The sequence below is a fragment of the Eleutherodactylus coqui genome, chromosome 1 (genome assembly GCF_035609145.1).
Source record: "Eleutherodactylus coqui strain aEleCoq1 chromosome 1, aEleCoq1.hap1, whole genome shotgun sequence".
Lineage (NCBI taxonomy): Eukaryota > Metazoa > Chordata > Amphibia > Anura > Eleutherodactylidae > Eleutherodactylus > Eleutherodactylus coqui.
The window spans coordinates 192446519-192474423 of NC_089837.1; the positions used below are offsets into that span (position 1 = coordinate 192446519).

Below are 27905 nucleotides of genomic sequence, written 5' to 3' on the forward strand. Positions count from 1 at the left end.
TCCCCACTTTCTGGTCACTAAGTGGCGCACACACTCTGTACATCATCTTTTAACTCTCTGGATTTGTTTGCTTTTCCAAATAAATGAAACATATGTTACAATATTACGGCTTTCTTTATTTTGCCATACTGGATACAAGTAGTAACAGCCTGAAGCTGTCTGGTAATAGGGGACTACAGTAGTAGCAGTGGGAAGAGTAGAGTAGGGGGCTGTACAGTGTTATTAATCAGGGGGATATGCATGCAGCAAATAGGAGCTGAGCCCATCTCTGACTCACACACCTGCGTAGACACATATGGCATTCTTGTATCTGGTCACCACTAGCAGAATGGATGGAAAGCTAGTGAGGGCCTTTATGCGTCCAGTGCACGCCCACACGCTGCTGATTGGCTGTTTGCAGCAAGGTCCTCAAAAGTCCTAGCAGTGTGGAGATTTACTTAATGCTGGGACAGAGGTTTAGGGGTTGTTTCTGCATTAGGGTTACATTATTAGAAGTTAATCCTTCTATGTCAGAACGCGGCTGCTGTAATATGGAAGGATTTATATGTGTGTGTGTGTGTGTGCCTCCCCTATGGGGCTCTTTGGTGCGCAAACAAGCACAAGATAGGGCAAGTCCTATTTTTTTACACCCCCAAAAAAAGTGAAAATGAACCAATTAAAGGAGATGTCCCGAGGCAGCAAGTGGGTCTATACACTTCTGTATGGCCATAATAATGCACTTTGTAATGTACATTGTGCATTAATTATGAGCCATACAGAAGTTATAAAAAGTTTTATACTTACCTGCTCCGTTGCTGGCGTCCTCGTCTCCATGGTGCCGACTAATTTTCGCCCTCCGATGGCCAAATTAGCCGCGCTTGCGCAGTCCGGGTCTTCTCCTCTTCTCTATGGGGCTCCGTGTAGCTCCGCCCCGTCACGTGCCGATTCCAGCCAATCAGGAGGCTGGAATCGGCAATGGACCGCACAGAAGCCCTGCGGTCCATGGAGACAGAGGATCCCGGCGGCCATCTTCAGCAGGTGAGTATGAAGACGCCGGACCGCCGGGATTCAGGTAAGCGCTGTGCGGGTGGTTTTTTTAACCCCTGCATCGGGGTTGTCTCGCGCCGAACGGGGGGGGGGGGTTTAAAAAAAAAAAACCCGTTTCGGCGCGGGACATCTCCTTTAAAGTCAATTCTATTCCCCGCGTTAACACGCTCATCTGGTTAAGCTCTATGACACATGAGCGTATTTTACCGCGTAAGGTTGGTCTTACATGCGTGAACCGGATTCCATTCGTGTGGTGCAGAGTTTAAGCTCTCGCCTACGACCTGAAGATTGCAAGTTCGATCCTCGCATGGTTCAGGTAGCCGGCTCAAGGTTGACTCAGCCTTTCATCCTTCTGAGGTAGGTAAAATGAGAACCCAGCTTGGTGGGGGTAATAAGTAATAAATACCTGAAAGCGCTGCGGAATATGTGGGAAACCGTCCGTGACAATACCGAGGATGCTGTGATTTTTTTCCTTTCGCAGAATATGCAATTCGTATCCACAAGAGTGTACAAAAAAAAGCTAAGGTACATGCCTTTCAATGCCTGCACAATTGGAATCCATTTGTCTGAGCCGGGCCTAATACGCAGGAGCAATCTGACATTAAGGGCTCCTGCAAACGGGCAATTTTGCGCATATTTTTGCACACAGAAAAAGGTCACAGGAACTGCAACTATTAACACTCATAGGATTCAATGGGTTCACTGATACTGGTTTACTTTCGGTGGCGCATTTTTACCGTGAGAATACACCGACATGCTTTATTTTTGACCGCATTTGCACACCTGAGACTCCATAGGCGACTGTGAGGTGCGCAAATGCATACTTGTTCTGAATGAAATTGCGCTATTATATATGAGCCTCGTGTGGTGCAGAGTTTAAGCTCTCGCCTACGACCTGAAGATTGCAAGTTCGATCCTCGCATGGTTCAGGTAGCCGGCTCAAGGTTTACTCAGCCTTTCATCCTTCTGAGGTAGGTAAAATGAGAACCCAGCTTGGTGGGGGTAATAAGTAATAAATACCTGAAAGCGCTGCGGAATAAGTTGGCGCTATACAAATACCAAGATTTATTTTTTTTTATTTATTCACAGTAAAATGTTGCCGTATTAGTCGATAACATCAACAACTTTTTAGGCTGGCCCGCCTACTCATTAGAATGCCACGTCTATTCAAACATGGTGCGGATGTGTCCCGTGCCGATGTGAACAGGGCCAATAGCAGGGAAAAGTACAGCAAGGAACCTGCATCCGCTCTCCAGAAGATGGAATCAGACTCCATTCAGAGCGCAATGAAGTCCTCCAATGGCGAGCGCGATTACGCTTTCGCCTGTGCGATGGAGCCCTTCCTTGCAATTCTGCCTCTCACACGGTGCGCGAATTGCGCATGCAAAAAGTAATGCGGCATGCAAACCAAGATAGTGTATGGGGGTTGTCGGGACCCCACAGCGGCCCCCGGTACCAATGGGGACATCCCTCGGCGGCCCCCAGTACCAATGGGGACATCCCTCGGCGGCCCCCCTGTAGTAATGGGGACATCCCTCGGCCGCCCCCCTGTAGTAATGGGGACATCCCTCGGCCGCCCCCCTGTAGTAATGGGGACATCCCTCGGCCGCCCCCCTGTAGTAATGGGGACATCCCTCGGCCGCCCCCCTGTAGTAATGAAGACATCCCTCGGCCGCCCCCCTGTAGTAATGGGGACATCCCTCGGCCGCCCCCCTGTAGTAATGGGGACATCCCTCGGCCGCCCCCCTGTAGTAATGGGGACATCCCTCGGCCGCCCCCCTGTAGTAATGGGGACATCCCTCGGCCGCCCCCCTGTAGTAATGGGGACATCCCTCGGCCGCCCCCCTGTAGTAATGGGGACATCCCTCGGCCGCCCCCCTGTAGTAATGGGGACATCCCTCGGCCGCCCCCCTGTAGTAAATAAGGCTAAGACTGCAGAGGAACATTGTACGAACACATCACATGACCAAAGCCCTAAGTGTTGCGCTGCTTTCATTGCCTGTAATGTAGCTGCGTTACAACTTGCTCACTGCCGTGACCTTCATACAACAAGCACAAGAGATCTAACAGGCGGATTTCTTGTAACGGTCATTTTGTGGTCGCGGCAACTTGCAATGCGACCACATTCACGTACATAACGTGATGACAGCCGTGTGACGAGCATCACATTCAAAACCACCAGCTAGCCCTACCGTAAAGGGGGATTTTCATATACATTTATGACATACTCAAAGGAGGTCACAGAAAATGGAATCAAATCTAGCTTAAACATTACAGAAAAAGGGCAACACTTATGGATAAAATGGTACAAGGGCGGGTACGAACATCAAGTCACAGAGCTACACTATCATACAGGGCGGGCGCGCCTTGTGAGGTCCCCTACAAAAGAAGACAACTGCAAACCAAATAAAATGTTAAGGCTGGGGTCACATGGGTTGTATTCCTGGTGGAAATCTTGCGGTTTTGTGAAAAAAAAAAGCGAGTTTTCCTCCGGGAAAGCGCAGCTTCAAAACCCGCGGCGCTTACTTTTCTGTTTCAGCCGGCGCTCCGATAGAGAGGAGCGAGGCCGCAATGGGAAAAAAAAAAATAGACATGCTTCTGCCAGCTTTGCCGCAACGGATTGGCCATCCCGTGTGGACAAGATTTTTGACAAATCTCATCCACATGGCTAGCTAATCCGCAGGCGGATTTGCCACAACGAAACTCTGCACGGATTTCCACGGCAAATCCGCCCTGTGTGAACCCATCCTAACAGTTCAACCTTACGGCAAGCAACTGCAGATACATTGGCGCACAAAGCATTGTGGTTTCTGGTGCTGTAACCCCTCCTCTCTTCGCCAGTTTTGGCCTTACTAATCAGGCCCCATTTTTTAAATCTTACAGGTGCCACTTTAAGTGGTAATCATTGTGGAATGCTTTCACTTCTGCAAGCGATCCGGGGAGTGTTTTTCGTGACGCATTGCACTGTTAGTGGTGAATGTTGGTCGATAGCTTTGGCATTTATTTTTAAAAACAATTAGCAATATCCAAACTGAATTTTTCTCCTTAATATCACACAAAATAGTTAATAAATAACATTTATGCACATATGTGCACCGCATCTTGGCTAGAGATGAGCGAGCATACTCGCTAAGGGCAATTACTCGATCGAGCATTGCCCTTAGCGAGTGCCTGCCCGCTCGGGAGCAAAGATTCGGCTGCCGGAGGCGGGCGGGGAGGAACGGAGGGGAGATCTCTCTCTCCCTCTCCCCCCGCTCCCCCCTGCTGACTGCCGCAACTCACCTGTCACCCGCGCTGGCAGCCGAACCCTTTCTTGCTTTGTGTTTTGTTTTTTAATAGCGTTTGCCGTGAAGGATAAAAAATGTGTTCAATTTATTGCACATTTTGTTCTGGTAATGCTGATACTGAACATGTATATTATACTTCTGTACTGCAGTGTATTATCGCTGATCAAGCAGTCACAGGCCAACAGTGTCTTGTTGCTATGGCAACCCATCGGATCTCCGCAATTACATGATGAAGGGCCAAAAACATCACAAACAGTGTGCTCTGCCTGTGTGAGCCTGGCATATGCTGCAATCAACATTGATTGCAGCATATAAGGGGTTTAACAACATGGGTCAGTGTTTTCCCCGATCCTGGCTGCTGTTGGTGTAGGCTCGGGTCCTGAGCCCTGCCATCCATATGACATAAATATATGGCATTTCACATTCATCCCTTCCTCCCCATCAGGAGTCAGAGTTCCATTTTGGTAGAGTCGGAGCCAGTAGAAATGTACCGACTCAGGATAATTCCACACGGGCAATCGCAATTTTGCCGCGAGAAAATCTCAGCAAAAATTGCATCGTTATTCACTGCAATTTGTGAGCATCAGCGATGCTTTTTTTGGAGAGTAACCTTGCATCGCTGCCGCCTGCGATAAAATCACGCAATTTTTTTATCACAAGAGCCAGTGGCACTTTGTAATGTTGAAATAGACAATCGCAGCAGGCGAAAATTGCGTATTTTTTCTAGTCCATGTAAAACCACCCTCAGACTTATAAGAAAACAAACAGTATATAGCATATTTACAATTTAGTAAAGCTTTGTGTTCTGAAATTATATTCCAATAAATATATCTTGATTATTTTATCATAATGGGGAAGAAAAGCCTGATGTAAATTTATGAGTCATATGAAGGAGTTGGGAGTTGGAGCCAGAGGTTTGGGTATCCGACTCCACAGCCCTGCTCCCCATGACATATATGTGGCCATTTACAGGGCCGGGATTACTCTGCGGACATGTCCACTTTACCCTCCTCGTGAGCACATCCTATATATACACGTTATGTGATTACAAGGGGTGTATGGACTGTGCTGGGAAGCCGACTCCATTCAATACCCGACAACTGCGCCCCGTTAATTGCTACCCTAGACCAGCGTTTCCCAAACTCCATTCCTTGCACCCCTTAACAGGTCATGCTTTCAGGATCTCCTCAGTATTGCACAGGTGATGTAATTATTGTCGGTGCCTCAGACATTGCCACAGGTGTTCCTTCTGTAGGATATCCTGAAAATATGACCTGTTGGGGTCCGTGAGGACTGGAGTTTGGGAAAGACTGACCTAAAGTTTCCAACTTTGACTTTGTCCAATTTCACTTATTATTCTCTAATAGGTCCAACTCCGTAGCAGTACCTGCAGACTCCACGGCCTGGACCTTCAGCTGCATATGTAGTCCTTCCCCAGAGATGTGCTGTACATATCGGCATGTGGAGGGCACCAGCTTCACCTCCCGTGGTAGAAGGAACTCCTCCAGGTTATCCGGAGACTGGATTTGTAAGGATGACTGGCTTACTGAAATGTCAATTGGAAATCTTTTGCCTTCAAGGCCACTAAAACAAAAAGAGAAACATGAGGAATCACAATTAAAGAATATCCTGTCTATAAATACATTATTCAATTAGTTCACAAATTGCAATAAATGAAAAAAAATGCCTCTGAGCGAAGTATAAAATTCATATTTAATTAAAAATGCCAAATTCAGTTATGTTCAAATGATGAAAAGCTACAAGACGGGACGGGAGCTCCGCTGCGCGGGCAGTCAGGTCCTCTGCAGCGCTCGCCATAGTAGCCCCGAGGTGCCATCAGATGCAATGGCTGCAGTAAACCATCCACATTAACAGTACTGATGACATGTCCTTAATCAGTGCCGATGGGGAGGACAGATATTTATCTGCAGGAGCCTGTGACGCCATGGTTTCTTCATTCCCCATGTTATTCGGCCATTCTTTAGTTGTGGCTCATAAGGTTGGGAACATCTGGTCTGCATCATATTACAACAGAACAAAACTAAAAGGACTTTATATGGAAGCTCGTTACTTTACCCAATTAAGATTGGTTAAACATAAGAACTATTTAAAGGGATTGTCCTCATGAGATCGCGCCATTAAATCTAAAACGGAACACAAGGCATACTTGTAGGAAACAACATCAGGGCGGTGAAGAGGAAGCAATCAACTATTACCGTATTTTTCGCTTTATAAAGACACACTTTTCATTCTCCCTAAAGTGTGTGGAGGAGAGGGGGAGAATCAGTGTGTCTATTAAAGCAAACGTGACGAAATGTGGACCCGGCCTGTTGCTGCGTGAAGGATCACACAGCTGCCAGCCGAAACTGTATCTATGGCAGGGGAGGAGGGCCGTCCGGACTAACAGCTGATTGGTGGGGCGGGGGAGCAGCAGCAGTTCCCTTCAGCTCTCACTTCAATGCAGTTTTGGCTGGAAGCTATGTCACAAAGATGGCAGGTCCACTCCATAGCAGGGGAAGAGAGCCGCCCGTAGGTACAGCCAATTGGCAAGTGCCAGCAAAAACTGCTGCTGCTCCCCTGCCTCCACCAATCAGCTGTAGGTACAGGCGGCTCTCCTCCTCTATTCATAGCAGGGGAGGAAAGACGCCCAAAGGTATAGTTGATTGGTGCCTAGCTGAGCTGAAATGTATACCCCATACCTCAATATACTGAGACATGCCATGCAGGGTTTCCTGAAAAGTTGGGTGACAACTAATGGAGTTACCATTACATTGTCACTCAGCTCTTCCAGGATCCTGGATGCCAACTGCAGAGTTATGCTAGCATTTATACCACATACATCGCTATAACTAGTCAAACATGGCATTTGGGGCTTGTGGAAAGCTGGGTGACAAGTAATAAGATCACCATTACATTTACACTCAGCTGTCCCTGGATCCTGAATGGCAGGTTGACATAATGGTATATACACTTCATTCTGAGGCGGTACTACAGCGGTTTATCCCTCCCTCATTGCCTGGTTTGGGAGGGTTCAAAATATTTTTTCCTATTTTCCTCCTCTAAAACCTAGGTGCGTCTTATAGAGCGAACAATACGGTAGGTCTCATGTTGATTGTACAGGTTTTGATAAATTGAAATTACCCATTACAAATGTATGGTTGGCAGTGCCGCTCTCACGAGACACTAGCGCTATAAGCAGGAGCAGGTAAGTGACCGAGGGGCCTGATACAGAGCGGCACACGCTGAGCCATGTGCAGGGAGTACTGCGCCACTGTGTAACGATGTGTCAAGTGGAGTATGCATACATAAGTCAGCCTTCGTACAAACCAGGAGGAACGGGGCAGGGTTCATGCATACATCGATGGGAGTAGTTGTTGACCCAAAGTTAGAAGTGGATACAGCAGGAAGAGGAATAAATCCTCGCTTTATATTTTCTACTTCTTCTGACTGGCTTATAAAAACTGCTTCAAAAACTGCCACCAAAAAAAAAAAGTGTGTGTGAAACTACCCTTAGGGGTGGGTTCACACGGGCGGTAAAAACTGCAATGCCAGGGTGAATTACAATGCAGAATTATGAAACTAATGATTTTTAATGGTTTCCTTAATGGGATGGTCCCAACGGGATCCGATCATGGGATTATGCTATACATGTACCACACTTTGAAAGGCTTGAGAAAACTGAAACACGTTGCCAGCTACAGGTCTGCTAACTTGTAAGAAGGTTTAATACCAAGAATTAGACTCCTCTGTAATGTTTCAAAGCGATCACCTTGGTTTCCACCACCAGGAGGAGGGTTCTGTGTATGAATCCATACCCCCTCCACCAAGGTAAGTCTCTCTAATCCATATACCAGTTGTTACCTGTAATGGTCACCCCTCTTATGAGCACAAGGAATTTTTTCTATTTGCTTTGGACTATAGGTGTGGCAGGACTACAGGTGTGGTGCCTGTACTACAGGTGTGGCAGGACTACAGGTGTGGCGCCTGTACTACAGGTGTGGCAGGACTACAGGTGTGGCAAGACTACAGGTGTGGCAAGACTACAGGTGTGGCAAGACTACAGGTGTGGCAAGACTACAGGTGTGGCAAGACTACAGGTGTGGCAAGACTACAGGTGTGGCAAGACTACAGGTGTGGCGCCTGTACTACAGGTGTGGCAGGACTACAGGTGTGGTAGGACTACAGGTGTGGTAGGACTACAGGTGTGGTAGGCCTACAGGTGTGGTGCCTGTACTACAGGTGTGGCAAGACTACAGATGTGGTGCCTGTACTACAGGTGTGGCAAGACTACAGATGTGGTGCCTGTACTACAGGTGTGGCAAGACTACAGATGTGGTGCCTGTACTACAGGTGTGGCAAGACTACAGGTGTGGTGCCTGTACTACAGGTGTGGCAAGACTACAGGTGTGGTGCCTGTACTACAGGTGTGGCAAGACTACAGGTGTGGTGCCTGTACTACAGGTGTGGCAAGACTACAGGTGTGGTGCCTGTACTATAGGTGTGGCATCCCATTCCCACTGGGTCTAGGTGCCCATACCAGGCAAGTCCGAAACTTGACTGAATATTTTTTTCGTACTTATTCCCACTTCTCTTGAGGTGCTTTCCTAACTATACTAAATTATTTCTACTTGTGACCAGTTCAGGTGACCGCCACTTTCAATTGCGTCGGCATCCTCAAGACACCAATGCAATTGAACGCTATACTGGAACAGGGAGCCGTTAGTTCCTGCCTCTGCTATACACTTCCATGCTGCCTCTTAGTAAATCTATTACTCACCAAAGTCCCACGCCGAACAGTAATCAGTCTCTTCAGCCTTTAAGAATGCTGGAACGGGAGGTGCAAGGACACCATTGCATCCTGTCTCTCTGCAGGGGCTGTAGCACTGTTTGGCGTGGGAACAGGGCTGAGGTGACTAATATATTTAGGTCATTGAGTTGGTAACACTATTAAGTGGTCATGTATGAGGAGTGTGTGCTCAGTCACTCAGGCCAAAAGTATGAGAAGTGTGAGGGCACCATTAGTGCCAAGTAAGAGCACTAGGGGGGCATCAGTACTGAGTGAGGGGCACTATTGTTGAGTAAGGGTACTAAAGAGGCATCAGTATAGAGTGAGAGAACCTCTATATTTCTCTTTTAGGCCATATATCGACCATAAAGATGCCCATACTCACCAGGTATCTGTGCCTTTTTGAGGCTCTTCTGGTCCAGGTCCCAGAGGCTACCCTCAAATCTGTACAAGCTTCTGTTTTACAGTTTGTCTGGAACTACAGATGCCACCGCTCTCCCAAGTCTGTATAGACAACTAATACTATGCCTGGAGGTTTAGCCCTTCTGGATAGTGCCTTGTACTATAGCGCTGCCCACCTCATAGTGTCATGGACTACTTTCCCATCTCACAAAATGTGATTGTTCTCAGTAAGAGAAACCAAGTAATCTTGTAGATATGATACCTTTTAATGGCTTACAAAAATACATGATGTTACAGCAAGCTTTCCAACCTATGTAGGGTTCTTCCTCAGGCTTAACCCCTTAGTGACCAAGCCTGTTTGCGCCTTAATGACCAAGCCAAATTTTGGAAATCTGACATGTGTCACTTTAACATAAAATAACTCCATAAAGGTTTTGCATATCCAAGTGATTCCGACATTGGTTTTGGCACCATATAGTGTACTTAGGTGGTAAAAATAGACCGAGAGAATTTGTGTAGATTTATTAAAAGCGCCAAAATTGGGGAAATTTTGAAAAAATGTGTTTTTCCACATTTTCAACTGTAATATCTCAAATATGTGCAAACATACTGTAAAAATTTTTGATGACATATTCTGGACGCACATTGGAAAAAACTTACATTTTTTTAAACGATTTAGGAGACGTATAAATGTAACATTAATTATTAACATTTTGAGGAACACTTTGTTTTCCTGCACCAAGCCAAGATTGCAAAGGCTCATAGGTGTCAGAATAATAGATACCCCCACAAAGGACCCTATTTAAAAACTACACCCCTTAATATATTCACTGAGAGCTGTCAGGAGTATTTGGAGCCCAGTTTCTTTACAGGAGTTATGAAAAAAAAATTTTCTCCTCTTAATTGCATTATTTTTGAAAATATGTCATTTCGAAGGCATTTATTTTTCTATAGTACACATGAAAATGAGGCTTTACACCCCAAAATGGATACCCTTGTTTGTCCCGTGTTCAGAAATATACTCATTGTAACCCTAATCTCATGTCACAAGGGGGCCCAAATCAAAAGGAGTAGCCGGTGGCTTCCAGAACAGACATTTTGCTTGAAGGTGTTTTAGGCCCCATTGCACACTTCTAGAGCCCTTGAGCAGCCAAAACAATGGAGAACCCCCAACAAATGACTCCATTTTGAAAACTAGACCCCTTAACAAACGCATATAGAGGAGTACTGCATATTTTGACCCCTGATTGGAGGTAAAACTTTAACTTTTTTTTACTTTTACGTGATCACGTGACCAAAAACCATGTACTGCAGCCGCAAGTGAGATCTCCAGGCTCTCGGCTACGTTTGGTAGCCAACAGCAGGGAGACTTTATATCATCCAGGTAATCAGCTGCTTTTGCACATGCGTCCGCCGTCTTGGCGGACGCATGTGCGCATACAGCAGCTCCTGGTGACAGCTCCCTGCTACTCATACTAGCCAGGAGCAGGGAGTTTTTAAATTTCCCGCGTCACGTCCAGAGCCTGCAGGGTTTTAATCCCCAGAGGATGCATGTTTTTACGTCCTCTGGGATTAAAGCCCATTTAGGCAGGACTTAGAAACACTATGGGCTGGTCACTAAGGGGTTAAAAAGTAACTTCAAATCTCAGATTCATAGAAGAATTTGGGATTACAAATTTATAACCACCTTTGACACTCAAGACCGGAATTAACATCGGAAGTGGCTTCATGCATCACTGGAGATTATGAGAAATCTATAGCAGAGATAACACGCTGGCCTGGTAACCCCCTAACACTAATTCAGAGACCATAAAACATTCACATCCTTATCAGTGGACTAATTAAGTATTTACCCCTCTGCTCATCCTGTACTGGTATTGTTTTAAGTAAAAAAAATTAATCACACCACGTCTGTGCCTTGTCATATGTGTGTACATATATCTATGCTTCTACGGATTTGTTTCATTATGCCTGAAGAAGAACTCTACGTAGGTTGGAAAGCTCGCTATTATTACATCATGTATTTCTGTTAGCCATTAAAAGGTATCATAACTACAAGATTACTTTGTTTCTCTCACTGGGAACAATCACATTTTACTCTATGGCCAACACCGTACCAAACCTTTTTTTCCTTTCTCCCATCTTACAATGGAAAGTAATTGAAAAACTGTGGCTGGCTTGTTAATCCAGGGACCAGGACTACCAGTTCCCCAGAATTCTCTTCAGCATCCTATCCATTCTACAAGGGAGACATGGCACCGCTGCAGAATGCAGTGCCAGCTTGCAAACCTCACATCCCCATTCTTATACCCCACCTGGCAGTCTGTCTCATAACACGCCGAGGCCATGGAGTGGCGCTAACTTACTTTGATCTAGCAGCCTTGTGACTCCCCGCTTGCCTGGCCTTCCAAGATTCTCTGTGCTCTCTGAAAACTAGTCATCTCCACCCTCTGCAACAGTTGGATATATCCAGGTCCGCCATTTCTACTACTTACGTTTTTGGCTTCACATCTTTTACATCCATTTGAACACATTTATCGATCTGGACCCTCCTCCAGGGGTCATATCTCTTCTGTCGAAATTCTCAATACCACATTATCGGCTCCCCCTTAGGCCCCGTGCAAACGGGTGACACAGCATCGCCATGAGAAAAAGTGCAGCGATATCACATTGTTGGTCCATGCGATATTAGGGTTAAGTGGGGTAAGGCTTGAAGTATAAGCCCTACCTCGAAAATAACCCCTAACTGCAGAAAAAAATAAGTATACATCACCTTAGAAGGGCTGTCCGCCTCCGTTGCAGCCTCCTCTGGTCCCCGACACTGGTCTTCTTCATCTCTTCCAGCCGGGGATTGAAAAATCCCCGCCTCCTGGAAGCACTGGCTATGATTGGCTGATGCTTAGCCAATGAGAACCAGCACTCGATGAATGGTTGTGATTGGTTCATCGAGCACTGGCTGTGATTGGCTAAGTGTCAGCCAATCAATGGCAGCGCTTCCAGGAAGCAGGAATTTTTTAATCCCTGGCCAGAAGAGATGAAGGATAATAGTGCCAGAACCTGGGGGGAGGGGAGGAGACAGCACTTCTAAGGTGATGCATATTTTTTTCCCTGTAGCTAGGGCTTAGCTTATGGCTTTGACAGTAAGATTTCTTACTGTCAAAGTTGCATCACAACGGAGAGGAAGGCTCCATAGGGAAACATGGGCTACAAAACCTCACTAGTTGCAGGCATATTGCCAGATCCGCAAGGTTTTTGTGTCAGGATGTTGCATGTTACAAAACATCGCATGTGTGAAGGAAGTCATAGGAAAGCATGGGCTTCACATACATGAGAATTGTAGTAGCGTGACATTGTCGCCTGGTGAACAAGACCCTACAAGCATGTCTACATGGATAAGTGGGGGAGGGGCTGGAAGAGACTTGTGCCCTAAACTCTTTAGTGGGATCTGATACGGAGACGCAAAATGTTTTCCCTTGTACCCTCTACAAAGAAAACCAATACAAGATTTTGAAGGCTGGGTATCACACACCCTCCCTGCTCTGTAAATGTAACCCCAGAGCCCTCCTGTAGATGTCACCCCCAGAGGGTTCCTGCCAACACCTCTTCTGGGACCTTGCCTTCTGAAGCAGGTAATGTTCTGTACATGGGTATTATTGTATCTTGTCACCACCGGAAGCTAGGGGGTTTGACAGGGCTTGGATGGAGGAACGTCCCTAGCTCCCGATAGGCTCAATAGCTGAAGGTCCTACAATGGATTTGTGCCTGAAGCGCCGTGGCATGTGAGGGAGCGGCACTCAGTGTGTTACCCGGCGATATGCTCCACTGCTGTTACCCGCCTGTGTGTGTGACTGTCCTCTCCGGCATAAGTGGAAGCTTCCTCAGCGACCGCCGGCCTGTCATTCACTGTCCCCCAGACCCGGCACTGTGGCCTTCCTGCTGTCCTCCTCCAGTCTGCAGGGGCTGCATATCACTGACAGACCCCCGGCGTTGTGGGGTCCCTGCTGTCTGTGGCCGCTGGCTATCACTCTCAGTCCCCCGGCGCTGTGGCCTCCCTGCTGTGTCCTGCAGTCTATGGCCGCCGGCTGTCACTAACTGTCCCGCCGGCACTGTTGCCTCCCTGCTGTCCTCATGCACTCACTGCGGGAACGCATGTAACGGTCTGTCCCACGCGGCAATTGGGCTCCCTACTGTGGTCCTGCGGTCGCCGGCTGTCACTGACTATTCCCCCAGCGCTGTGGCCTCCCTGCTGCCACCCGCCCTTTGAACCACACCTTAGGTGGGGGGACATCTTCCCGTCCCCTTGCAGCTGGGGCAATGCATGGCTGCAGCGGGGGCCGCTATCTGCATGGGAGAATGGAGCTATAGGATAACCTTAGTGGGTTGCCAGGACCTGCAGCCGAGCCAGCTGTGCAGCCAATCAGGTACAGGGGGCGTCACCCCCCGTCAAGCTTATCTGCACCAGTACTTCCTGGTGGCATCAAGATACAATAATACCCTGTACATGTTCTATAGACCCTTCATTCCTATACTACATGCTCCAAGAGGGCTTCCCCAACAACAGGTGCCCAAAACACGTGGGCCCATCCGCAGTTATAACCTTACTGGATGGCTTCCTACAGACACCTCTCTTTGGCCAAAGGCCTCCAATAGACTCAGGGTAGGCTGGATGGTAGGGTAAACTCCCCTGGCGCAAGCACTGAGTCATGACTGACTCCTCGGGTGAGGTCACATTGTGACGTGTTCCTGGCAGACTTTTTGCGGGGTGGTTTGCCATTGCCTGCCCCAGTCATCTTTACCACCCCAGCAAGCTGGGTACTCATTTTACTGACCTCAGAAGGATGGAAGGCGGAGTCAACCTTCAGCCGACTACCTGAACAATGCGGTCCTCCAATAAACTCGGGGTAAGCCGGATACTTGGCTGTATGCGGTGACGGACAGGTGTGGTGCGTTGGTGGAGCTGTGGCTGCCCTCACCCGTCCGTCCCGGGTCACCACATACAGGTATCCAGATTCCCATTCATTCCTGAACCCCCACAGACCCCCAGTACGGACTGTGAGGTAACGTCTACAACTCCCTAATGTGCTTCAAGATCTTTGCATGCAGTCAGTGAATAGAAGCACTATCAGGAGCCCCATGCATCCACGAGGCAGGCTAGCCCCCAGCAGTGGGGATGTGCCCTGCATGCATGTATATTTACCTGAGGATGAGGACGGCGCTCCGCAGGCTCCTCCTCACCTCCAGCCGCACGTTGCATCCCATGTCGGTGCACTTCCCGGTGGGAGCAGTGGACCGTGGACCGCACCACAGCGCCACCTGCCTGCAGCTCACACTGTAACTCAGGGTAGTCCCTATCAGTCTCTGCCACTGCTGATGCTTTCATGAAGCCACGCTAACACCAGTCCAGTCACACAGCAAGACTCCAGAGAGCAACATCAGTACTGGCGCTCTGCCAGCCTCAAGTATGGCGGGGATCGCACATGTCACATGTAAACACTACTTCCTGTCGCATTCCCCTGACGTCACTCAACCACCCCCTCGCATCTGGTTCCCCATTGCATGCCGGGAGCTGTCAGGCAGCGGCGCCGCTCCGCTCAGGTGAGATGCCAGTGATAGGGGGGGCACTGGGGGGTTTGGGAGGTGCGGACCTCCTGCAGCCACCTCTCCGGGGAGGACGGCTCAGACTGCAGGAGGTGACATAACCGTGCCCGGTCTGTGCTGTAGATGCAGTGTGACCTCTGCTGTGATAAGAGGTGCGGGCACTAGGCACCTGCCATGTTATCTGTCCTCACACTGATGCGCCCTCATGGCTGCTCCTGTGATGCCATCTTCTTGTCTGTGCCATCGCTAAGGTGTGCCACATGCTCAGACTGAGGGGGTCTCACACCTGCCTTGGGGATTCTGCTTTCCTTCCGGAAGCAGGAAAGGGGATTCCTTGCAGCTGAATGGCTGTCTTCAGACAGAACCAAGCAGCGCTCGGGCGGACCGCATTGGCTATAATGGGTCTGCCCGCTTTACGCTCAGCTGCCCGGTTTTTAACCAGAGATTCCAATGCTGATGTGAAACCGGCCTTATCCAATCCGGGGGCAATAATAACACTATATGCCTAGACTCGTAGGAAGCCGGTCCGCGGACAGTGACTACAAGCTATATATATATATATATATATATATATATATATATATATATATATATATATATATATATATAATGACCAGGGGATATACCTATGTGTTGTACGGCGATATAGGCGCAGGGATTGGTTATTGAAAATTGGGCTTTCTAAGTTATTTGCTACTTCTACATAATAAGTGATGTTACTACGCCATTGTGCAGGGTCCCACATCATTCGTATGTCAAACATTTGATTGAGGCGCTGCGTAATTAGCACATCAAATCTTCAGTGATATTTCTTTTAGCTGAAGTGTTCATTAATGTCAATAGTTATCTGTGTTGCCCATAACAACCAATCACCACGCAGCTTGCATTATACCTCAGCAGTATAAGAAATGAAAGCTGCACTGTGATTGGTTGCTAAGGGCAAACAGGAGGAGCAGAAGTACTACAGATAAGAGCTATAGAAATCAGACATGTGAGCTGAGCAAGTGTGCGTGGCTGTCTTCTAAGTGTGCCGTGTCTTAAGTGTGGGACTTAAGATTAGTGACTTTGGATTCAGGGACTTGGGAAGAGTAACTTGTATTTACTACTTATTGTTTTACTAATATTTATAACATTTTTTTATCTCATCTATCTGTCCGATCCTCATTCTGAATGAGCTCCATGACTGACAATGCCATCCAGTGTACATCGTATGCCATGTGTGCAGTCCTTGAACACCCGCTGGAGGGTGCAAACTGCTGTACGAGAGCTGAGCCTGTCGTGCACTTGTAAGCCCAGATCCTGGACCTAAATGGAATGGAGTTTGCTGCTCACTGATAAGGCACCCGCTGGGGTAGATGTGGTGGTGGATGGTAGTATGGGAGTGCAGGATGAGCAGGCAGCTAGCTGGGTGACAGGAGGAGGGGTAGAGGGAAGAGAAGGCTGAGGGCTTACTCCAACTGGCGATCCGACTTCCCTGCGATGCGAGAGTGAGTGAAAACGTATGATAATGAAACCAATGACTTTCAATGGTTTCATTCTCATTTGCGATATCTTCACTGTAACCTCGCGTCGCAAAGAAGAATGGGTGATATCGCCCATTGTTCTCAATGGGGCTGGCAGCAGCAGCGCTAGCGCCACTGAAATCAATAGAAGATCACGAAGCAGGCTGGAAATTCCCCAGCGAGAGAAGAGAAGGGGGGTGGAGCTACAGGGGATCTGTGACATATCTCCCCATATTTGGAACCCGCTAGCCCTGCCCCCTATCTCTTTAAATATGAAAATCATTGCTTTCATTATCATGCGTTTTCACTCACTCTCGCATTGCAGGGAAGTCGGATCACCAGTGGGTGTGAGCCCTAAGTTTGATCAGCTCAGAGATGCCCTTAACCTTATGGACTGGGACAATCTCCTCAAATATAAGAGTACAGACAATAAATGGGAAACATTTAAAATATCCTAAACCCTTACTGTGCCATATAGGGGTAAAAGGGGTAGGAATAGGAGAATACCAATGTGGCTCAATAAAGATGTAGAGGGGGCAATAAACAGCGAAAAGAAACTGTTTAAACTACTAAAACAAGAAGGCAGCGAAGAAGCACTAAAACCTAAAGGAAAAGAAATGGAGCATTAGACTACTTGACATGGAATGACTCTTCTGACAGACTCGGGTCAGTAATGATGATGTGCGTGGCCTGAGCGCGGTCCCAGTGTGGGCGTCCTGAGCGCGGTCCCAGTGTGGGCGTCCTGAGCGCGGTCCCAGTGTGGGCGTCCTGAGCGCGGTCCCAGTGTGGGCGTCCTGAGCGCGGTCCCAGTGTGGGCGTCCTGAGCGCGGTCCCAGTGTGGGCGTCCTGAGCGCGGTCCCAGTGTGGGCGTCCTGAGCGCGGTCCCAGTGTGGGCGTCCTGAGCGCGGTCCCAGTGTGGGCGTCCTGAGCGCGGTCCCAGTGTGTGTGTCCTGAGCGCGGTCCCAATACCTCCTTACATTCTGGTCAGAACGGCCCAGGTGACAGTCATATCAGCAAACTAGATGATATACCCCGCGTTGCATCGCGATTATATGAACAGCAGTCCCGGAATATACAAAGTGGGCCACAACAATGAGCCCGGCACCGCACTGTTATGGAAGCTGTCCAAAATAAAATGTTACCCATAGCAACCAATCACAGCGCAGCTTTACCTCAGCAGCATAATAAATAGCAACCAATCACAATTTACATGAACTACTATACTCACACTAGGTGATAAATGTAGGATCACTGGGCTTCTGACTGCTGTGACCTCCAGTGGCCATAAGAATGGCGCACTTTAAGGCCCCCTGTCCACGGCAGTGTATTCGCCGGCGCCAGCCAACACTTCCCATAGCATTGCTGTCCATCATTGCGATTCTCCGCTCGCGGTGGGCAATTCCTGAATGATGTCATTTACCTAAGGGTGCCGTCACACTTGCGATCGCGATATCGCTGCGTTTTTTTTTTACGCAAATGTCAATAGGACTTTCTAATGTTAAAATGCATCACACAAAACTGCCAGTTTGTGCTTAGCGATTTTTGTGTGATGCGTTTTTAACATGAGAAAGTACTATTGACAGTTGCGTTAAAAAAAACGCAGCGATATCGCAAGTGTGACGGCGCCCTTACACTGGAAGAAAAAAATACACATTGCCAGAATTGTATGCAGGTTTTTTTGTTGTTTTTTTCTGGTCACACTGTCTTCAAGCAAAAATAGAATAAAAAGTGATCAGAAAGTTGTGTGTTCCGCAAAATGGCATCAATACAATCTACGGATCTAGGCGCAGAGGGAGCGCTCATACAGCTGCATCTATAGGAAAAGGGAAAAGGTGTAGGGGGCGAAAGGTGGCAACAGAAAATAGGTTTCTCTTAAAATGTGTTTAAGTCCCACTACATTAAAGAAAAAAACTGGAAAAATGTATTCTCCCAGTAATCGTACGAACCAACAGAATATAGACGCCATCTTTACTTTAAAAAACCTTTAAAAAATGGCATCATTGGATCTTTTCCATCTTGCCCCACTTAGTTGTTAAACGTTTCCCAGTACATAGTGTGGGGCAGTAAATGGTACCATTCAATAGCTGTATGTTATAATAAGACATATCCTCTTGTAGTATGTTGCCGTAAAAATGAAAAAGTTACCATTTTATGAAAATGAGGGGGGGGGGGGAGGGCTGCAGTAGGAAGGGGTTAAAGCTGAGGGATGGATATAAATGTGCCATTTAAAAACCAAAAAGTGTCAGTTCCACTTCCTGGGCTGACTCTGATACACTGTAGCAAACTCTCAGCAGTGAAGGACTGGCGGTATACAGCAGATGGACAGTGGTAAGTGGGGCTCTCCTCATCTCGGGGTTCTGCAATAGGGCGCATATATTTACAAAAAACAATTGTCTATATCTTGGCACAATTTCTGTCCAGGGATATTTGATGAACATTCTGTGCTTGAGGTGGTAATTGGCATTCCCCACTGACATGAGCTTCTGGGTTGTTTTTAGTAATAGCTTTCAGTTCCCATTCTCTGGTCATAGATGCCGGGGCTGCCATGTATCGCATCGCTGCAGAGCCACACGTGTAAGACCTGCGTAGTACAGGAAGCTGACATCCTCCAGGACTGTGCCACTCTCTTGCTGCATGGCTTATTGTAACACCTCTGCTACACTGGCATAACTATAGAGGATGCAGGGGATGAGGTTGCACCCGGGCCCAGGAGCCTTAGGAGGCCCATAAGACCTCTCTTCTCCATATAGGGAGCCTAGTACTATGAATGAAGCATTATAGTTGGGGGGCCCCGTAACAGATTTTGCATTGGGGCCCGGGAGCTTCACGTTACGCCTCTGCTCTGCTATTAGTAAGGTTTAATTCCATATGATTTCCACAACAACTTATATCCACGCCAAATCTGCATCCTGTTCATTTTAATTGGAATCCGTGACGCTTCACAATGCGGTTTTACTGATGCGGGTTAGAAATCTACATAATGGGGAAAAGTAACACGTCACTTCTTATCCGCATGCAAATCGATGGCAAAATCTACGGAAGGAATACGCAGTTTAGCTGCAAACTTCTGCCATGGTTTTAGAGGTGGACTCTGCGCAGAAAAATCCATTTCAAATATTGCTGCGTGAACATACCCTTGCATCTTCCGTATTAGCTAGTAGTAAGGCTGAATGCATGTGACCCTGTGCCCAGCCGGTGACCCCGCGTACCTGTCCGCAGTCTTCTTTATCTGTATGCGGATGTGCCAGACAGCAATTGATATCTGCTCGTGAACAGGAAAAAGTGATTTTATTTATTTATTTTTTCAATAGCATGTTTATGGGCAGTATTTGCTGTGGAATCTGGAGCGGGTGTCCGCTTCCGGATTTCGCAATGCAAATATACCCATGTGCATTTGGCATAAGTATCAAAGTACTAACAACACTTGTCCGTGAGTGAGTGAGTTACATGCTCTGCCCCTGATCACATGATGGTGACATCATCACAGGTCCTTCATTAAGTGAGTTGTATGCTCCGTCCCTGATTATATATCGGCGATGTCATCACAGGTCCTTCATCCCAGCCATGATTTCACCTCAGTGAGCAGCTGAATCACCGAAGCTCTGTGCTCCAACCCGGATCACATGATGGTGACGTCATCACAGGTCCTTCAGTGAGTTACATGGGATGATGTCATTCACTGTATTATATTATAAGGGGTGCAATGACCAGAAATACTGGTACTATAAATAATACTAATAACTAGTTACCTTAGGAGGACAGAGTGCCGCCATATTCTTCCTTCAGCCTTGCTTGACTCTCCTGTGTTTCCAGATTCCTTTCTCAGTTTAGTGCTGAGTGGTTCCGATGTCGCACTGTTACATCGTGTCCGGTGTGTTGCTCAAAAGTTGCCGTCACAATCTGACTTTTTATATGCCCCATAGATAAGCAACTTGTGCCCAACCGAACTATCAAAGAATTGTCACTTACATTGAATACCTGCTTCTGTGTTTGGGCTCTTGCTGCTGGCGATCATAGTGACTCTCATGTTACTCATTCTCTGCCAATACTTGGTTTTACCCATACCAGCTCTGACATGGGTTTTATGATACCTGACGAACCAGATTGTGTACAAAGGTCCTGTGGCTGACTGCTGCATTAGTATTTCCGTGTTTCCCTGAAAATAAGCCACTGTCTTATATTAATTTTTGCCTCAAAAGAGGCAGTGTCTTATTTTCAGGTGGCGTCTTATAATACTCACCTAGCAGCCAGTGTTCGGTCCCTCGCGCTGGTCTTCGTCGCTGCTGCAGGCTTTTGTGTCCTCCGGCATGCCGACAGAGCAATTCTACCTGGTAGCGGGGCTTGAATTGTGCGAGATTTGTTTGAATTTTTTGAATGGAGTCATACACATGAGCGATGTTATCCCACATCGCAGCGCGATGCAGGAGACAAGTCGCAGCATATTCTGTCTTTGTCCGTGCCCTCGCATCGTATCTCCCATTGAGCCGCGGGGAGGATTGCGTCTTCCCTGAAGTGATGTGAGGCGGTTTTGACTTAATGCCTTGCATCTGCTTGGAATTCACACGTTGGTGAGCGTGATATTGCGCCGTGATGCAAGCCCAGTATCATGGGCGCCTGTGTGAAGTTAGCCTGAGGGCTCACTCACACTGGCGTATTTACAGACTGAAATGCGTGTATTCCCTGCGTGTTTTGGGGTTCTTTGCACGTGTAAATACGCAGTGATCATTCCTAATTAAGGGTGCAGGAAGGTGTAGGAGAGTTGTCCTTCCTTCCTGTGTAAATACGCAGTGATGCGCGTGTATCTTGCATATTCACTGTGGCACTTTTTTTTTACGGCTCCCATAGACTTGGGTTATTTCAGTCCGTAACGTGGAGCAAAAGTGGACATGCTGCCATTTAATCTTCTTTATTGTTTTTACACACGTGAAATATATGTATGTTTTAATATCCCCAATGCAAGTCTACGGTATGTAGTATGAGCACTGTGTATTAGGCACGTACAAAATGTGTGTGATATGCAGACTAAATTCTCTTGTTCGAGCGAGCCCTTAAGAAAGCTTTGTAAAAGAACGTTATATGCCATTATAACAGTTTACAGACCCAGAATACGCCCATTATATCTGCATTAGAATCTCCATCAGATTTCACATACCAACACATACAGTATATTTCACCCAGTATATTTTATTTCCATAACATATTAGGCCATATTTACATGAAGGTCCGCAGCAGAAATACGTAACTTGGATTTCTGTCGCGGATTGACCAGCAAGTCTAAATGCAGATTACGCCCATCATAATACAGTGCGGCTAATCCGCTGCTGTTCCTGGCGGAATCTGTGAAGAAACCTAGTTTATAATACGCAGCATGTCTGTTCTGCGCAGATTTATCCACATGATTTCTGGTGGACTTTCCGCAGATTCTGTCGGGCTGCTCTTACATCTACGACGGGGGTTCTGGTCAGGAAAGTGGAATCCCCGCGGCCGAACGGTTTTGTTTTATGACACGACTGAACAGCGCCAAACAGACCTTATTGAATATAATGGGGTCCGTTCCATTCAGAAAGATGGGGCAGCCAGCGAATTCCAAATCTTGCAACACAGCATGATAGGAAATATCGCAGATGTGAATAACGTCATTGAAAAACATGGGTTTTATAATTCTGCGTTCTCTCGCATCGCACAAAAATCGTATATTCCCACGTATCAGAAATACGGATTTTCTGCAGCTGAAAATGCACAGCTAAATTCCCCATCATTTGTGTCAAAATGCAATGTGGATCGGCAGCAGAGACACCACTTCTATTGAAAAGCTGAAATTGGCTGCAGATCTGCACCAATGTGGTGCAATTTGGTGCAACTTTTCCGCTATGTGTGAACGTACCCTTTCAAGCTTAGAAACCATTGCTGTCCCCTCCCAAGTAAGAGAAGGCTTTCTTTCTAGCGTTGCTATGCTGCATGCCATTGTTGATGCCCTGAGCTGTGCGCTCCGTGTCACCATGTACCTCCTATAGGACTACCAGACTTATGCCAGTGTCTGCATGTCATCCCCAGGTGATGGTTTCTACTGAGTGTAGAGCTGGTCTCTAGCGGACGTGGAGGGAGAATGAACACTGAAGAAGTGGAGTTACTGAGTGACTCCAAGTACAGAAACTATGTGGCTGCAGTGGACAAGGCACTAAAGAACTTTGAGTACTCCAGTGAATGGGCCGACCTCATATCTGCTCTGGGGAAGCTAAACAAGGTAGGTGCAGATAATGTAGAGGGGTGATTATTATTGCGGGCACCTATGGTCAGATGAACTGCAGTGGGTACCTCCAGTTTATGAGTCTCTGAAGAACGCAGTCGGGCACAAGGTTACAAGTATTGTATTAACCTATTTAATTGGAGTATAGTGCTCTGTTTTAGAGATGAGCAAGCATACTCACTAAGGCTCAAATGAGTAGTGCCTTAGTCAAGTATCTGCCCGCTCGTCTCTAAAGATTCAGCTGCCGGCGGCAGGCAGGGGAGAGCGGGGAGGAACGGAGGGGAGATCCCTCTCTTCCTCCCCCCCCTCACACCCTTCGCTACCCCCTGCTCACTCCCGCAACTCACCTGTCACCCGCGACGGCAGTCGAACCTTTAGGGACGAGCGGGCAGATACTCGACTAAGGCACTACTCGCTCGAGTAGTTAGCCTTAGCGAGTATACTCGCTCATCTCTACTCTGTTTCTTTACTTCCTCTCTGAAAGTGGCCTCAGCCTTCTTCACGTTGCTGGTTGAATTTGGAAGCCTCTATACCTATTGATGGTAGATGAGAAGTAGTAAAGATGTGTTTCTGACTTCTGTTATGAAAGTGTTGGATTAATATATTTCTTATGTACACGGAAACTGTTTATATAAGATGAATGCAAATATGGAAGATGGAACAATACCTCAGCAGCGCCACCTATTGGATAGCAGTATTCCTTCAAATCAATGTCAGACCCTTTAAACAAGTCTTTAAAACAATGATTGGGAATTGGAAACCAAGCCAGAATCCATACACAGACAGCTGTTTCGGGGTGTTTGCCCTTCATCAGTGTGCAGTAGGTTTCTGGCTTGGCTAGTGAGAGGCCTGTGACGTGGATCGGGAGGAATATCATCTCTCCTTAAGGGGAGCACCTAGGTGTATGGAGGATACCCCTTCAAACTCATGTCACAGGCCTCTCACTAGCTAGACCAGAAACCTACTGCACACTGATGAGGGGCAAAAACCCCGAAACAGCTGTCTGTGTATGGATTCTGGCTTGGTTTCCAATTCCTAGTCATTGTTTTAAAGACCTGTATAAAGGGTCAGACATTGATTTGAAGGAATGCTGCCATCCAATAGGTGGCGCTGCTAAGGTATTGTTCCATCTTCCTTATTTGTATATATTACCCAGAGGAGCATGCATGGCCTTATAAGTCTCCTCACTCAACTCCTAGGTGCCTCCACACACCTTCTAGGTGCTCTCCTTAAGGTGAGATGATACCGCTCCTGATTTATTCCATGAGTTTAACAGGCATTTTCAGTGCATCATCTGGACTAAGGTTATGACTCTGATTTAGGGTGCATAGATATGGGTTTTGCCATAGTAGGACGATCACAACCAAAATCTGTAACAAAAATGACTGCAGTGAATGCACCCTTCAGGGGATTGTCTGCTAAGAAACCAGTTGTCTATGTCCTGTGAATAGCAGCTCTTGTCATGGGGTCATCCTAGCAGCCACCCCTTGGTGAGCAGAATATAGCTACAGCGGCTGCCTCTAAGAAGGAGACTGTCCTAGCCGCTGACCCCATGAATTTACGCTGCTTGTCTTTTTTTATTTGGGCTAATGCTAATTCATGATTTCTATCTGTCATGTTCTTAGAGTACAAGTGTTCTGTACACGGAGCAGCTGTTCAGACAGTATGGCACAGAGCTGAGAGAACTGAACTCCTGCCACAATCTGAGGAACTGCTGTATTATGTACTGATCATACATGTCATCAATGAATTGTTCCCACTGTTACTTAACCTATGCCAGGGGGATGATGTCACTGATTTCCTGTGGGTATACATATATCCTCGTGTGGATCTAGAAACATACTGGTGGAGTGACTCCCTAACCTTTTAAGGGCCAGACACATTCTAGGGATGTGGTGGTTTTACTGCCCTATTTTTTTCTTCAACTCCCAAAATTATTTTTGCTGCATATTTTCGTGGCACTTAGGGCTATTTTTTTTATTTTTATTCATTGACTTTTTTATGTTATATTTTTTTTCTTTTTTGGGGGGGGGGGGGGGCGGTAAAATGTTTTGCTGTTTAATATGTATAGTCTCACATTACAGGGCGCATGTGACGACTGTTTTGGTTGGCGTCGGCGGTGGGCCATTTTCTTTTTTTATGTCTGTATTTTTTGAATTTATTCTGTACTTTTGTTTTGTTTTATTATTGTTATTATTTTTGTAACTATTATTTTTACTATCTATGACCCCCATGATGTTATAGAAGACCTATGGGGGTCATTCACATTGTCCTTTTTTTTTCTTTAATTTCACACTTTTCCACTATAGCTGAGGGATCAATAGGAACCCCAGTTACAGGGAAAACATCCTCCTCTAGTGATATCAGTCACTAACAGAGCTGATCAGGGTCTGCCAGGTCACATGATCAATGTCGGTGTTGATCGCGGCTGTTACTGGCGGGTCTCCGCTGTGAGAAACAACTGGTACCGGTTTTGTATGGAGTTGGATTGGCTCCCGATCACCCTTCAAATTCTGACCCTCCATGACGTAAATGTACGTTCTAGAGTATTAAGGGGTTAAAGGGAATCTGTCATGTCCTTTATGTTGTGCTCACTGAGGGTAGCATAAGGTTTTTACAGACATGCTGATTTCAGTGGTTTATTACATAAGGTAATGTGCAGTGATTTTTAACCCCTTAATGACACAGGACGTACAGTTACGTCCAGGAGATTAGGGGTATGTATGCAGGGGGATCGCGCCTCTTACAGCTGACACCCGTAGGCAACAGCCCCGATAAGACGTGTCACTTAGCGGAGCTGTTAATCCTTTAAATGCCGCCATCAATTCTGCCAGTGGAATTTAAATGCCCCAATTGATGTATGGGGGTCCTGTACAGCCCCCATGGTGAGATTGCAGCATGTCATGTGGTTGTAATGGCAGCCGAGGGCCTTTTGAAAGGCCCCAGGGCTGCCATTGCACAGTGCCTATCAAGCCATGCCCGTGGCATGTCTTGATATAATGCCTGTCGGATCGCAGTATAATGTAATGCTATGGAATTACATCATACTGCAGGAGTGAACCAAGGACCATAAGTTCTTTTTCCCTCTGGGGACAGAAAAAAAAATGAAAATAAGTTTTTTTTTTAAAGTTTTACTAATTATTGTAAAAAAAGGTAATAAAAGTTTAAAAAAAAATTCTTTTGCCATATTTATAATAAAACAATCTAAATAATAAAATAAAAAACATATTTGGTATTGATGCGTCTGTAAGAGTGCAATCTATCAACATAATGCATTATTTACCTTGCTTAGATAAACGTTGTCAGAAAAAAAAATAAAGAACACCAGAATTGCGCTTTATTTTGTCAACCTGTCTCAAAGAAAAAATGCAATAAAAAAGTTGTATGTATTCCAAAATGGTACCAACACAAACTATATGACGCCTGCAAAAAATGAGCCCTCGTACAACTATGTTGTCAGAAAATATAAAGAACTATTGAGCGCAGAAGACAACGGCAGAAAATCATTAAAAAAAACAAATTCAGTCCATTATATGGTAGATTAAATAATACTATTGAAAAATATAACTCGTCCTGCAAAAAACAAGCCCTCATACAGCTACATCGATCGATAAATAAAGGTGTTACGATTTTTTGAAAGGGGGAGGAAAAAACAAAAATGGGAAAACAAAAAAACGCTTGGTCACTAATTAATGGCATTAAAGGGGTTGTCCCGCGCAAGCAAGCGGTGTTAAGCACTTCTGTATGGCCATATTAATGCACTTTGTAATATACATCGTGCATTAAATATTGGCCATACAGAAGTTATACACTTACCCCCTCCGGTGTTGGTGTCCCCGTCTCCATGGCGCCGACCGAAGCCTTCTTCTGCCTCGATTAGATGCGCTTGCGCAGTCTTCTCTTCTGTTCTGTTGAATGGGGCCACTCCGGCGTGCTTGCGTCGCACAGGTCTTCTGCGCATTCGCTGTATAACTTGGTGCAGATTTATGAAACTGTCTAAAATAAAAACTGTGTTAGTTGCCCCTAGCAACCAATTAGAGATCTGCTTTCATCTTACCAGTGTAGAATACATAATAAAAAGCTGCAACGTGATTGGTGGTTGTTAGCAAATAAGATCCAATGGGCGGTCCTATCAGTGATTGACAGCTGTGTGTGACTGTACACATAGAGATGTCGTGTCTCCCTCAAAATAGGACACTGTCTTATATTAATTTGTGCCCCCCCCCCCCAAAGAGACACAGTGTTTTATTTTCAGGGGGGGGGGTGTCTTATACCCATCTGGCCTGTGGCATCTGGGTCTCTCGTAGTGGTCTCCGGCGATGCGGCAGTGTAATCCTCAGCATTAACACAGCACTCTGTTTTTAGTGACGAGGCTTTGAATACCTGGCCTCCAGCAAGCAAGTGCTGTGATTGGATCACGAGTGCCGTTGCTCAGCCAATCAGAGCCAGCGCTAACTGGCTGTGAATGATTGATTGCCGGCTCTGATTGGCTGAGCCAGCGGCGCTCATGATCCAGTCACAGCACTCGCTTGCTGGAGGCAGGGTATTCAAAGCGCCGTCACAAGAAAGAGAGTGTTGTGTCAATGCTGAGGATTACACTGCACCCTGCTGCAACGCTGGAGACCAGCATGAGGGACCCAGATGCCGCCGGCTAGGTGAGTATTTCTTGTAGTTTAGTTAGGGCTTTTTTTTTTTTTTGTGGCGGGGAGTTCTTATATTTCAAGTACCCCCTACCCACCTGAAAATTGGAGTAGGACTTATTTTCGGAGAACCACGGTAGCTGTCAATCACTGATAGGACCGCCCATTGGACTGATCAGCTCAGAATGAGCAGAGATATAAATGAATAAAACACACGTTACACAGCATATTCAAGCCGACCGTCTCCCGTGTTTCCTTTTTGGAAATACAGAAAGGCAGGCTTCACATGACCGGACCTGACTCCACATGCGGGAGGCCCGCAGCAGATTCCGGCTGTGAGCCCGATCTGTACCCTACCTATACTTTTCTGTATTGCATATGACTGCAGCGGCTCGCCGTCTGTTAGTTTAGTTATAG

The 27905-nt window shown here is 46.7% G+C and overlaps 2 protein-coding genes across 4 annotated transcripts in view; one reads left to right on the forward strand and one right to left on the reverse strand.

Annotated features, from left to right (window-relative positions):
* The window catches only part of UBE3D (ubiquitin protein ligase E3D), a 155029-nt gene extending 140050 nt beyond the window's left edge, over positions 1-14979 (reverse strand). Inside the window, exons 1-2 of one of the 2 annotated variants that reach the window (XM_066604954.1) lie at positions 14699-14979; positions 5701-5897 (exon numbers count right to left, since the gene is read on the reverse strand). In XM_066604954.1, the coding sequence (XP_066461051.1) occupies positions 5701-5897; positions 14699-14760 (259 nt within the window). In that variant the 5' untranslated portion in view covers positions 14761-14979. Of the gene's footprint in view, positions 1-5700; positions 5898-14330; positions 14397-14698 lie in introns of those variants that run through there. The other variant, XM_066604961.1, reaches the window with a different exon arrangement.
* A 52-nt stretch (positions 14980-15031) lies between these two features.
* Positions 15032-27905, forward strand: part of DOP1A (DOP1 leucine zipper like protein A) — a 74331-nt gene continuing 61457 nt past the window's right edge. For both annotated transcript variants that reach the window (XM_066604972.1, XM_066604977.1), the window contains exons 1-2: positions 15032-15096; positions 22656-22845. In XM_066604972.1, coding sequence (XP_066461069.1) covers positions 22708-22845 — 138 coding nt within the window. In that variant the 5' untranslated portion in view covers positions 15032-15096; positions 22656-22707. The remainder of the gene's footprint in view (positions 15097-22655; positions 22846-27905) is intronic.